Source organism: Amia ocellicauda, chromosome 12 (assembly GCF_036373705.1).
Source record: "Amia ocellicauda isolate fAmiCal2 chromosome 12, fAmiCal2.hap1, whole genome shotgun sequence".
Taxonomy (NCBI): domain Eukaryota; kingdom Metazoa; phylum Chordata; class Actinopteri; order Amiiformes; family Amiidae; genus Amia; species Amia ocellicauda.
The window spans coordinates 19,644,848-19,656,678 of record NC_089861.1 but is presented as its reverse complement, the minus strand read 5'-3'; the positions used below and the strand labels follow the sequence as shown (position 1 = coordinate 19,656,678).

At 45.0% G+C, this 11,831-nt stretch overlaps 2 protein-coding genes across 3 annotated transcripts; one reads left to right on the top strand and one right to left on the bottom strand.

Annotated features, from left to right (window-relative positions):
* Window positions 1-135: 135 nt before the first annotated feature.
* On the bottom strand, window positions 136-4,616 carry LOC136764521 (mediator of RNA polymerase II transcription subunit 19-B). Of its 2 annotated transcripts, XM_066718664.1 has the most exons (7): window positions 4,535-4,616; window positions 4,231-4,440; window positions 3,845-3,967; window positions 2,353-2,486; window positions 2,026-2,122; window positions 1,810-1,904; window positions 136-359 (listed from the first exon to the last, which is right to left on the bottom strand). In XM_066718664.1, the coding sequence occupies exons 2-7, from the start codon at window positions 4,436-4,438 to the stop codon at window positions 291-293; spliced, it is 726 nt and encodes a 241-aa protein (XP_066574761.1). In that variant the 5' UTR covers window positions 4,439-4,440; window positions 4,535-4,616; the 3' UTR covers window positions 136-290. The 2 variants fall into 2 exon arrangements, with proteins under 2 accessions (XP_066574761.1, XP_066574762.1); XM_066718665.1 differs by lacking the exon at window positions 3,845-3,967 and having other exon boundaries at window positions 4,231-4,581.
* A 1,706-nt stretch (window positions 4,617-6,322) lies between these two features.
* Window positions 6,323-11,402, top strand: LOC136764519 (thioredoxin-related transmembrane protein 2-B). The gene is made up of 8 exons (XM_066718661.1): window positions 6,323-6,609; window positions 8,204-8,264; window positions 8,365-8,478; window positions 8,893-8,969; window positions 9,286-9,392; window positions 9,715-9,780; window positions 9,864-9,993; window positions 10,187-11,402. Exons 1-8 carry the CDS (start codon window positions 6,421-6,423, stop codon window positions 10,349-10,351), a joined length of 909 nt encoding a protein of 302 aa, XP_066574758.1. The 5' UTR covers window positions 6,323-6,420; the 3' UTR covers window positions 10,352-11,402.
* The last annotated feature ends 429 nt before the right edge of the window (window positions 11,403-11,831 follow it).

The following is an 11,831-nucleotide window of genomic DNA, read 5'->3' as shown; positions in this document are numbered from 1 at the left end:
TTTGAACCCCCATGTGACCGAGTTCACACCAGCTGTCTGATGGTTTGCTCGTTGGAGAAATGGGTTAGTAGTGCAGGTTCAGTGAATAGTTCCCGAGTTACTGTTACTGCACTGACACACAAGACGGGCACTGTGTGTCTGTACAGGATGCAAAAGTTTATTGTGTTACAGTCAGTATACAGCATTCAGTCTCTCTCCATCTTTCACACTGTCAGTCTCAATTTCTCTCTAACAGAGACTGAAAATCTCATTTTCTCACACACTCACACACACACACACACTCTCTCTCTCTATCTCAGGTTGTTGCTGCTGTTGGGTTGAGCCCCAGGCAGCCCAGGGTGGTCAGGACTGTGGCGATTCTGAAAAACACAAGAAGCATTGAGATGAGGGGGGGAAACTCTCCATCACCGATTGATGACCCCTCCCCACTATAATTAATTAGGCAACCCTTCGTTAAGTCAATGGTAATTTAAGCACCTTAAAATACACACTGATTTTCAAATTAAAAGGTAGATACAAATAGGCTGAGTGGGATGAGACAGCCGGACACTAGGGGATTAGAGACACACACATGCAATGGGAGAAGAGAGACGGACAATGGTTTGTTGTCAATATCAACCAATAGAGAGTCTCCTAGCCGAGATGTGAACAATGGACGATGGAGAAAATGGTTTTAAGATAGTTTTGAAGGTTTTTTCGGCTTTCGGGACAGTGTAGACAGACAATGTAGAGAGTGTATCATTTTTATACATCATGTTTTGAGATTTGTGTGAGCATTTCATTGAGCGAACACACGCAACAATATACACCTGGTGTTCTGTACACTGATGGGTAAAATCAGTTTCATACTACTTGTAAGTTATCTTTAGACCACAGTCGAAAGTCAACAATAGACCGACATTTATCACCAGGAAAAGAAACTCCATAAAAAATAACAGACTGTGATTGACAGCTATTACACAACCTCCTAAAGAAAAAAAAGTTATGAACAAGAGGTTATTTGGCCTTGGTTTTAAAAATGACCTGATAAACAAGAAGTCTGTACTTGTCCCCTGAGCCACACATAACACAGTTGGTCACTTGGTTTTCTGCTGCTGAATATCAGTCCAAATCCATCCCTTTTACACTGGCTTCATGGAACATAAAATTCACATTTCACTAAACACTGTAGTGTTAAAGGACCTCTTGAAAATTGCTTACAGATGTGCAAAGTTTAAAATTAATTTGCATTCAAGCTAAATAATGAATTCCCAATTTAATACAAAAGGCTAAAACTGTATGTGACACGTAATGTGTTGCATGTGAACAGCCTGGCATTGTTATTATGATGTCATCTTTGTAATATATACATTACAGCATTGATTTTATGAACTCAGTATTTTATATAAATTGTTCTTTGAATCAGTGCCATTTTATTTTTTCAACAAAAGAGTAAGAAACTTGTTCCTACTAGTAAATTAAAACATTGAAATGATGTATTGACAAATTCTAACAAATAATATTGAATAAGATGCATTAGTAATAAAGGAATGCATGTCCTTTAAATAAATGTCTGTCTGTTGCTGCTGCTGCTTAATCAACGTACCAATGCACCCTAACAGAAAGACTAATTTATTTTTTTAAAGCAACTGTGAGATCATTCAATCAATCAGTGGTTTAATTTAACTACAGGGCCACCTTGCACAGGCAGAAATGAAGTGCAACCTTAGAAAGCAGGTCACATAAAATGCAGGGCCCGATCTCAGACATCATGACTGGATTCCCCGCTCCTCCCCACACGCACACACGTCCTCATTCACACAAACACACCTTTTTCTTCTTCTTGTCTTTCTTTTTCTTCTTGCGGTCGGGGTCATCGTCCCTCTTTTTCTTCTTCTTCTTGTGGTCCGAGTCTGAGGGGGTTTCTGTGGGTAAAAAGCGGTGGAGAAAAATAAGAGACAGAGTGTGTCACAGTGTTATAGTGTTTCACAGTGACACACAATGTATGTTAGTGTTATACAGCGTGTGTTGCAGTGTTAAACTTACCAGGGGGCAAGGGGTCCTGGGGGCGGTGGTGGCGGTGCTTGTGTTTGCTCTTCTTCTTGGGAGGCTGGATGTGCATCAGTCTATACTGCTCTGGCAGCTGAGACAGAGAGACATGTTACTAATGCAGTAGTACATAGAGAGAGAGAGAGAGAGAGAGAGAGAGAGAGAGAGAGAGAGAGAGAGAGAGAGAGAGAGAGAGAGAGAGAGAGAGAGAGAGAGAGAGAGAGAGAGAGAGAGAGAGAGAGAGAGAGAGAGAGAGAGAGAGACTTACAAACAGGCAGTCAGAGACGCACACACACACACACACATCTCCACACACATACTAACCGGTCCTGTGTGCAGTCTGAAGCCAGTGAGCATGGCTCCAGTCAGGGGGCTGAAGGAGTTTCCACAGACGGGCGGTTTTTCAATCAATGAGCGCAGACAGCTGCCATCCTGAGAGCCTGGAGAGTCAATCATCCCTGAGAGAGAAAGAGAGGGGGTTAATACAGTACAGTAAACATACATTGACTGAACACTAGAGTACATTAACACTGCACTGAAAGAGGATCAGTACAGTACGCACTGACTGGACACTACAGTACGTTAACCATGCCTTATAGTGAGGCAAAGGATGGAGTGTTCTGTGCTGCTTGCATCATATTTCCATCTGGTGACTACGATCCCAGCGTCTCATGGGATGGAGCAACGTGTAAAATATTCAGAGTTGCATGCAAGTAAATAGTTACAAAGCATCGTACAGCACAAATGCTCCAATGCATGCTGCCAAGTTTTTATGGGTTTGTGGTGACAAGCAACTATCCATAATTACATCTTGAAATGAAGCCCACGAGGAATATGCAGAACAAAATAAGTCAGCTCTGAGAGGCAGTGTGGAATTCACTGCAGTTTGTGATACAGAAAATGTGTCAATCCTGGGTCACAGCGATGAGCCCAGCAACTTCAGAGCCTGCTTAGAGAAAATCTGTTCGCCACCATTGATCACAGAGACCACAAGTGCAGCAGCACCGCTGTCCATAACCAGCGCAATGTAGTCATTCCAATTGCTGCTCTGGATCACGGTGTGCCAAGGGTCACTGCAGTATCTTACTCCACTCAGCAGTGCTCTTCAGGACCCACCTTGCCATCTTGTGAAAACCAGTCAACAAGCCAGTGATTTAGTTTCCCTGCCCTGAGGGACAAAAGAGTAGATGTGTGGCTCTAACAACCTGCGTGTAATGCCTGCACTGTGAACTGGCTGCAAAAACCAAAATAACTGTCCCAATGTCTCCTACAGCTAGAATTCAAACCCACAGATCAAATGGCCCGGCGATAACGGCACAGGAATACAGGCGCTTTCTTTCGTCTCTGGATCATCCATCCACACAGTTGAATGAAAGAGTGTGCGGATCTTTGCCTGACTTAAAGCCCAATATCTGCTACTCAACAAGTTGCCAATGCCCTTCAAAGCTATGTGGAGTGAAATAAAAGAAAAGAATGAGGCTGTGATGCCCAGCATATAGAGGGCTGACACGACTAAAGGCACTGGCTGTGATGACCATGGGCCAGGAGGCGGCCATCGACAGTGAGAAAGTGTTGCGGGACATTGATACAACAGGAACCTGAAGAAACGCTCTGCTCTTTCAGGACTGAGCCCAGAAAAAGCACATGCACTATAGCTCTATCCCTAATTGAATGTTATAGTTCCCTGAAAAATACATTGTCCCAATCATTATTATTATTATATAGAGCTGTCCCGCTGTTTTAGATGTGCTGTGTACCTTGTGAACCATGTCTGGGCCCCCTACACAAACAAACGCAAACATCATCTCTCCGGTACCTGGCAGCTCTGGGAGGAAGTTGCTGAGCTTCTCCTTGACCTTCTTGCCGCAGAACTTGTTGTAGGCGTGCTCCAGGCTATAGTGCGTGATCAGGTTAGTGTTCCCGGTCAGCTCGGTGCCCACTGAGAGAGGAGAGAGCAGACAGCACCGTGCACAGGCAGGCACATTGTTCACTACGGGCTCAGTACTGTGGTATACCAAGTGCAGGGGTTGATATACAATACACACCCCTACACTCGCCTTCACTGCGCTGTACAGACACGCATACAAGTCCTTACACACACCTCGTTATTCTGGTTCTCAACACACCAGCTGCTATTCCGAGCAAGTCATTTGCAGTGAATAGTATTATTATCTCCTTAATAAACAGAGAATTGTATCTCACCCGGCAGTTCTCGCAGTAAATAGAAAGGCTCGTTCATTGCGGCGGGTTTCCGCAGAGTAGGCCCCTCATCCCCGAGCTGGGGTGGGATCTGCACCGCCATAGGCACCTGGTTCTGCGGCTGCGGGGCTGGAGGCTTCCCCGGCCCGAAGCCCAGCGCCGAGGAGCCTTGAGAATCGCTTTGTCCGTACAAAGAGAATATTTCTGTCATGGCTACAATGAATAATAACACAAATTAAAATAATATAAAACAATTAAGGGAAAAAAATAAATACAGTTAAGCAATAATAATACTTCTAAAACGGACCGTCCTTCCTGGGAACGCGGTCCGTGTTTATGTTGTGAATTGAAAGGCCAGGCCACCGTACTACCCAAAAAGTCCTACCGTAATAACCGCTTTAAAGGCGAAACTTTAAAATTGAATTTGAGACAGCAGGAAATACTGACATTAATTGTGAGTATTTCGGTCATCTTCATTATTATTATTATTATTATTATTATTATTATTATTATTATTATTATTGAAATCTCATTTAGCCTCACAGGTGCTCACCTGGCAGCTTCATTAAATAGTACCCGCAAAACACCAGTCTCAACGTCAGCAGTGAAGAGGCGATTCCGGGATGCTGGCCTTCTAGGCAGAGTTGCAAAGAAAAAGCCATATCTCAGACTGGCCAATGAAAAGAAAAGATTAAGACGGGCAAAAGAACACAGACACTGGACAGAGGAAGATTGGAAAAAGTGTCATGGACAGACGAATCTAAGTTTGAGGTGTTCGGATCACAAAGAAGAACATTCGTGAGACACAGACCAAATAAAAAGATGCTGGAGGAGAGCTGGACGCCATCTGTCAAGCATGGTGGAGGCAATGTGATGGTCTGGGGTGCTTTGGTGGAGGTAAAGTGGGACATTTGTACAGGGTAAAAGGGATCTTGAAGAAGGAAGGCTATCACTCCATTTTGCAATGCCATGCCATACCCTATGTCCTCTTACAACAGGATAATGACCCAAAGCACAGCTCCAAACTATGGAAGAACTATTTAGGGAAGAAGCAGTCAGCTGGTATTCTGTCCATAATGGAGTGTCCAGCAATGGAGTCATCTCAGCCCTATTGACTGTATGGTACGTAAGAAGTGCCCATCAAGCCAATCTAACTTGTGGGACGTGCTTCAGGAAGCATGGGGTGAAATCTCTTCAGATCACCTCAACAAATTGACAACTAGGATGCCAAAGGTCTGCAAGGCTGTAATTGCTGCTAATGGAGGATTCTTTGACGAAAGCAAAGTCTGAAGGACACAATTATTATTTCAATTAAAAATAATTGTTTCTAACCTTGTCAATGACTATATTTCCTATTCAAACTCATTTAATGTATGTTTTCATGGAAAACAAGACATTTCTAAGTGACCCCAAACTTTTGACCGGTAGTGTACATATATATATATATATATATATATATATATATATATATACACATAAGTTTCATAACACCCCTATTTTTTCAGTTTTTACTGAAATTTAAGCAGTCCAGTGAATAACCTGAAATGGTACAAAGGTAAGTGGTAAACTGCCAGAGGTTAAAAAAACAAGTTACCAACTGAAAAATAATGTTATATACTGTGTTACTACACCCTCTTAAGCATTATTTGGCAGGGTTACGCACAGCTCCTGTATATATTATTTGATGTTCTATCAAACACAGAGAAGTTCAGATCCAATTTTGTAAAATCGTCGTGTATTACTATTAGTACACTGTAAACGGAGTTTGCCATCTTGACATTTCGCGCTGGCGGGGCCCTACACAGCACATTTTCCACATCAGAGAATGCTTCACATCGTCAGAAAGCGGTTTTTAAGCGTCACCTCATCTCGACAGCTTACGGTAACGTCCCTCCTTGTCCTCTACTGATAAAGCTCCGTCAAAAACTTCCCTTTCGCGCCGAAGCTCCTCCTCTTACGAAGACCGACACCAATGTCAACCAATCACATGCCGCCTCCGCCGCCCGCCGCCCAATCGCGGCCCTCGGTGCGTGGTTGTGGGCGGAGGCAGCCCACGCTCGGGCGGTTTGTCCGCAGTGACCTCTCCCAGCCCCGCCCCTGCTTGTCGTTTGTCGGAGGCACGACGGCAGCGTAGGAGACGGAGACGGGCTCGGTCGCACTCGCACTCGCACTCTTCTTCCCCGACGGCTAAAGATGGCGCTGCTTACCCCCCTGTTCGCCTTTCTGTACCACCTGCCGCGGGTGTACCGCTGGTTACTCAAGCCCTACTACGTCGCGTCGGTGCTGCTGTCCGTGGCCTTCCTGCTGGTGCGCAAGACGCCGGGGCTGTGCGAGCACCTGGCCAGCCAGCGAGAGGACGGCAACTCCTGCGACTTCGACTGGGTGAGACACTGCACAACACTGCACACTAACACTGCACACTAACACTGCACAACACTGCACACTAACACTGCACACTACTGTACACTAACACTGCACAATACTGCACACTACTGTACACTAACACTGCACACTACTGTACACTACTGCACACTAACACTGCACACCACTGCACACTAACACTGCACACTACTGTACACTAACACTGCACAATACTGTACACTACTGTACACTAACACTGCACAATACTGCACACTACTGTACACTACTGTACACTAACACTGCACAACACTGCACACTAACACTGCACACTACTGTACACTAACACTGCACAACACTGCACACTACTGTACACTACTGTACACTAACACTGCACAACACTGCACACTACTGTACACTAACACTGCACACTACTGTACACTGCTGTACACTAACACTGCACAATACTGCACACTGCTGTACACTAACACTGCACAATACTGCACACTGCGCTACACTAACACTGCACAATACTGCACACTGTGCTACACTAACACTGCACAATACTGCACACTGCGGTACACTAACACTGCACACTACTGCACACTAACACTGCACAATACTGCACAATACTGCACACTGCTGTACACTAACACTGCACACTGCGGTACACTAACACTGCACAACACTGCACACTGCTGTACACTAACACTGCACACTACTGCACACTAACACTGCACAATACTGCACACTGCTGTACACTAACACTGCACAATACTGCACACTGCTGTACACTAACACTGCACACTGCGGTACACTAACACTGCACAACACTGCACACTGCTGTACACTAACACTGCACACTACTGCACACTAACACTGCACAATACTGCACACTGCTGTACACTAACACTGCACAATACTGCACACTGCTGTACACTAACACTGCACAATACTGCACACTGCGGTACACTAACACTGCACAATACTGCACACTGCGGTACACTAACACTGCACTGGGGGGTGAGTGCAGCGCAGGGCAGACACAGTACACACTACAATACAGTAACTCTCACCCGCACAGCACATTACCGCTGTACTGAGGGAGAGAGAGGGGAGTGTTTCAGAGGGACATAAGACCAGACTGTAGACTGTACTGCTGCTAATTACATCTACAGCACTCCAAACAGTAGTTACCTTCATGGTGATATAATTGGAAGATAGGATGAGGAGGGAGAGGCAGGGATCGTTAACCTCACCTGTGTTTACTGTACACACATGGACACAAAAGAGAGAGAGAGAGAGAGGCAGTGTGTTGCCAGACAAGCATGGCGTCATGAACAGCCTCTTGTGTTCTGTGGTAAACCATGTTGTTAGCATGTGGATGTATGTACGGTCCTAAGTGTATGGGTGAGGGCGCAGGACATGTGTCTGACTAGTGTGTGCTGGTGTGTAATTAGTGTGTGTGTTTATGCTGTGTGGCATTGGCATGTGATTTGGTGTGTCGATTTGGTGTGTCTTTTTGGTGTGCAATTGGCATGTTGGAGGGTTCTTTGCTTGTGCTGTGTTGGGGGGCGGAGGGTTGTTGGCGTTGGCTGAACTGTGCTGTCGTTCCCAGAGGGAGGTGGAGATCCTGATGTTCCTCAGTGCCATCGTCATGATGAAGAACAGGAGAGCCAGTAAGGATTCTCTCTGTCTACGCTGACTGAATACTGCTCATATACTCTCTGTACATAATCATCTGTACGCACTAACTTAAACCCTCTCCCTCTCTCTCAGTCACTGTGGAGCAGCATTTGGGCAACATCTTCCTGTTCAGTAAGGTAGCAAACGTCATCCTGTTCTTCAGACTGGACATCAGACTGGGGCTGCTGTACCTCACGCTGTGCATCGGTCAGTCACTCTCCCGATTGAAACTCGGTCACTGGCAATCAATCCATAGCAATCGCACTGATCTGACTTGTGCTGCTGTTACTGTTCGTGAAAGAGCTATTGCTCATGTTAGTGTCACTGTAAGCGTAACTGCTTTAGCTAATGTCATTGTTGAAGTATCAATAATCAGTCGCTATCCATTCCAATAGTATTATTGGTACCACTGCTGCGACTGTCACTGCCATTGCTACGGCTGGTACCGTAATCCGTTATCAATCAACATGATCAGCCCTCCTGTTAGTGTTGCTGCTACTGTTACTCCTGCTCTTACTTATACTACTACTGATATTATAATTATACTCGTAGTGTCTACTAGACCTAATCCTGTGTAAATAAATACAAATATCATAATCAATGGTCTTGTTTTTGTTCCAGTGTTCCTGATGACCTGTAAGCCACCTATGTACATGGGCCCCGAGTACATCAAATACTTCAGTGACAAGACCATAGACGTTAGTGCTGTGTGTGTGTGTGTGTGTGTGTGTGTGTGTGACAGTCTATCCACTGTCTGTATCGGTGTGTGCGCATATCTGTCTGTCTGTCTGTCTGTCTGTCTGTCTCAGTCAGTGTGTCAGTAAGGCGGTGAAATCAGTGGCTTTGTCATCGTGTTATTGTTCAGTGATATTGATCAGTTTATTGATTGGTGATCTGAATCTAAACTGTTTTGTTCAGTGCTGTATTGTTTAGTGGTATTGATCAGTGCTGTATTGCCCTGTGATATGGATTACTGTATCAGTCTGTTATTGATCAGTGCGTTGTGTTGTGCAGGAGGAGCTGCAGAGAGACAGCCGTGTGACCTGGATCGTGGAGTTCTTTGCCAACTGGTCCCCGGAGTGCCAGTCCTTTGCCTCGGTATATGCCGACCTGTCACTCAAGTGAGCCCCACCCCTTAATACATGTGATACTATAGTAACAGGCAGTGAGCTCACTGGCACACTAATACAATACAATAATAGTAATAATCAGAGTAATGACAGTAATAATAAAGATCACATCCAGGATCACAGTCAGTCTGTAAGGAGCTTCTGGGCTTTATCCTGCCTAATGGAATGAGATGGAATTCGTTTTAATGACTGAATAGAATGAGATGGAATTGATTTATGCTGATATGGCTCCCTCTGGTGGCTGCTGGTTGCATCACATGCTATTTGTCAATTTCAGACTAATGCACCCTCCCTCCCTCTCTCTCTCTCTCAGGTATAACTGTGCCGGTCTGAAGTTTGGGAAAGTGGATGTGGGGCGATATGGAGAGGTATCGAAAAAGTGAGTTTGTGTTTCTCTGTGCGGTTCATGTCCTGCAGAGTCTAGGCAGTGTCTGCACTGTACTAACTCCCTCTCCCTCTCAGGTATAAGGTGAGCACGTCTCCTCTCTCGAAGCAGCTGCCCTCTCTGGTGCTGTTCCAGGACGGCCGGGAGCTGATGAGGCGCCCGCAGATCGACAAGAAGGGCCGAGCCGTGTCCTGGACCTTCACTGAGGTACTGCTGAGACACTGACACATGGATTGACCAACACTGAAGCACTGACTGATACTGAGCCACTGACACTCATTCCCTGACACTGAGATACAGCAACACTGGTTGACTGGCACTGGTTGACAGATACACTGACTGGTCCTGATGCTGATAACACTGATTAAAAGGAACGTACTGACCGATATTCTCCCTCTAGGAGAATATCATCCGCGAGTTCAACCTGAACGAGCTCTACCAGAAGTCCAAGAAACTGTCCAAGAAGAAGGACGAGCCATCAATCCCCGCCCTGCCAGAGGAGGACATGACAGAGGCACAGGCCGAGGAGGCGGAGCCAGACACAGAGACCAAGAAGGACAAGTAGAGGCCGGGCCGGCCGCGCCCGCTGTGGTGACCTAAGGACTGGGAGGAGAGATGCCGAACTGGGAGCTAGGAGCTGGGGGGTGGAGCGTTGAGAACCGTACTGAAACGTTTTAGAAACTTGATCCAGATTTGTATTATTGTTTGGAATTAAACTTTTTTTTTTTTTTCTTGTATTTTAACAATTAAATCACCCATGTGGTGAGGAAAATTAGCTTTTGATGGGAGCACTGTGTTTTTAAATTGCTAGTTTAGTGAGCCTTTATTATTATTATTATTATTACCGGTAGTAGTATGAGTGTTGTGATAACTACGGTGCCCTCGCTCAGTTCATGAAATGGAAAGGGAATGAGACTGATTTCACTGAAGGGATATTTGAGAGGGAGGAGTGGTGGGATATGGATGTAGGGCTGGAGACCCCTGCTGTACTGTCCCATAGCTCCCTTAACCTCCCTCTCTCAATCTTCCCTCCCATTCACTCATCCCTCTCTCCTATCCTGTGCTGTTCTGCTCTGTTCCCATTATAGCCTGTGCATGCGTGTGTGCGCCGGTTTCTTAGTGAAATACTGTCGAGTCTTAGTCACTCCAGCAAATCTGTATATAGTGTGTTCATTTGTTCAGTCATTGCTGATTGATAAAGTCCCTTCCTGGGGCTGGACGCAGCAGTGGCTCCTGGTTTTAATTTCCAGATGTTCATTTAATTAATTATCCATCAGATGTGTAGCATGCAGGTAATGGCTTCAGAGATCATCATATTTTGCAGCCTGGAGAGAATAATTGTAATTTAATTAATTGTCTAATCAGACCAATGGTGGAGGTGAAAATCATAAGTACCGTCCTCTTAGCACTAAACAAGATCATATCTAACCCATGATGAATGTGTGATCTGTCTGTTTGTAGCGTAGTGGACACAGTTGCTGTTCACATGGCTGCTGTTATGTTTTAATTTAACTTGGTTTAATTTAATTGATGTGTGAGTTTGCTGGACTGAACGTCTTCATTACCAGTCATTAACACATGAAATAGGTCAATAAATTAATTAAAACAATACAATATTTAGTAGTCTGTGGGTTTTTTTTGGCTGTAGGATAACTGGTGCCCTGATGTTAATCTGTCTTGTAGTTTAAAATGGTCTTAATTTCTACTTAATTTATCAATGAGTTTCATTCATTAGTTTAATAGTCCTGCTAATCCCCTGTCTTCACAGCAGGGGGTGCCAGAGCTATACATATCTGCAGCTGCAGAGAGAAGCGTTGAATGCAACAACTGTATTGAAGCTGATGGCATTGTTTTGTTCTAAGACGGCTGTGGGCTGTGAGTTGAGTTCACAGAGACAGACAGTAAGTGGGCAGTTAAATGGAAGGTAGTTGAAACTAAGTGAACTGGAACAGTCAGGGTACATTTTTTTGTTGATTTACTATGTCAGTCATTGCATCAACCAGCATTTCTTCCTTGTATCGTCCAGTCCAGCCCCCTGGTACCTC

Bases quoted from the DNA above. Each gene is read 5' to 3' on its own strand.
- LOC136764521 (XM_066718664.1), bottom strand. From the start codon at position 4,438: ATGACAGAAATATTCTCTTTGTACGGACAAAGCGATTCTCAAGGCTCC. The intron at 2,123-2,352 runs GTTAGTATGTGT...TCTCTGTCTCAG, and splicing joins TCAGACTGCACACAGGACCG to CTGCCAGAGCAGTATAGACT. The intron at 1,905-2,025 runs GTAAGTTTAACA...TTTTACCCACAG, and splicing joins CCAGGACCCCTTGCCCCCTG to AAACCCCCTCAGACTCGGAC.
- LOC136764519 (XM_066718661.1), top strand. From the start codon at position 6,421: ATGGCGCTGCTTACCCCCCTGTTCGCCTTTCTGTACCACCTGCCGCGG. The intron at 9,393-9,714 runs GTGAGCCCCACC...TCTCTCTCTCAG, and splicing joins TATGCCGACCTGTCACTCAA to GTATAACTGTGCCGGTCTGA. The intron at 9,781-9,863 runs GTGAGTTTGTGT...TCTCCCTCTCAG, and splicing joins TATGGAGAGGTATCGAAAAA to GTATAAGGTGAGCACGTCTC.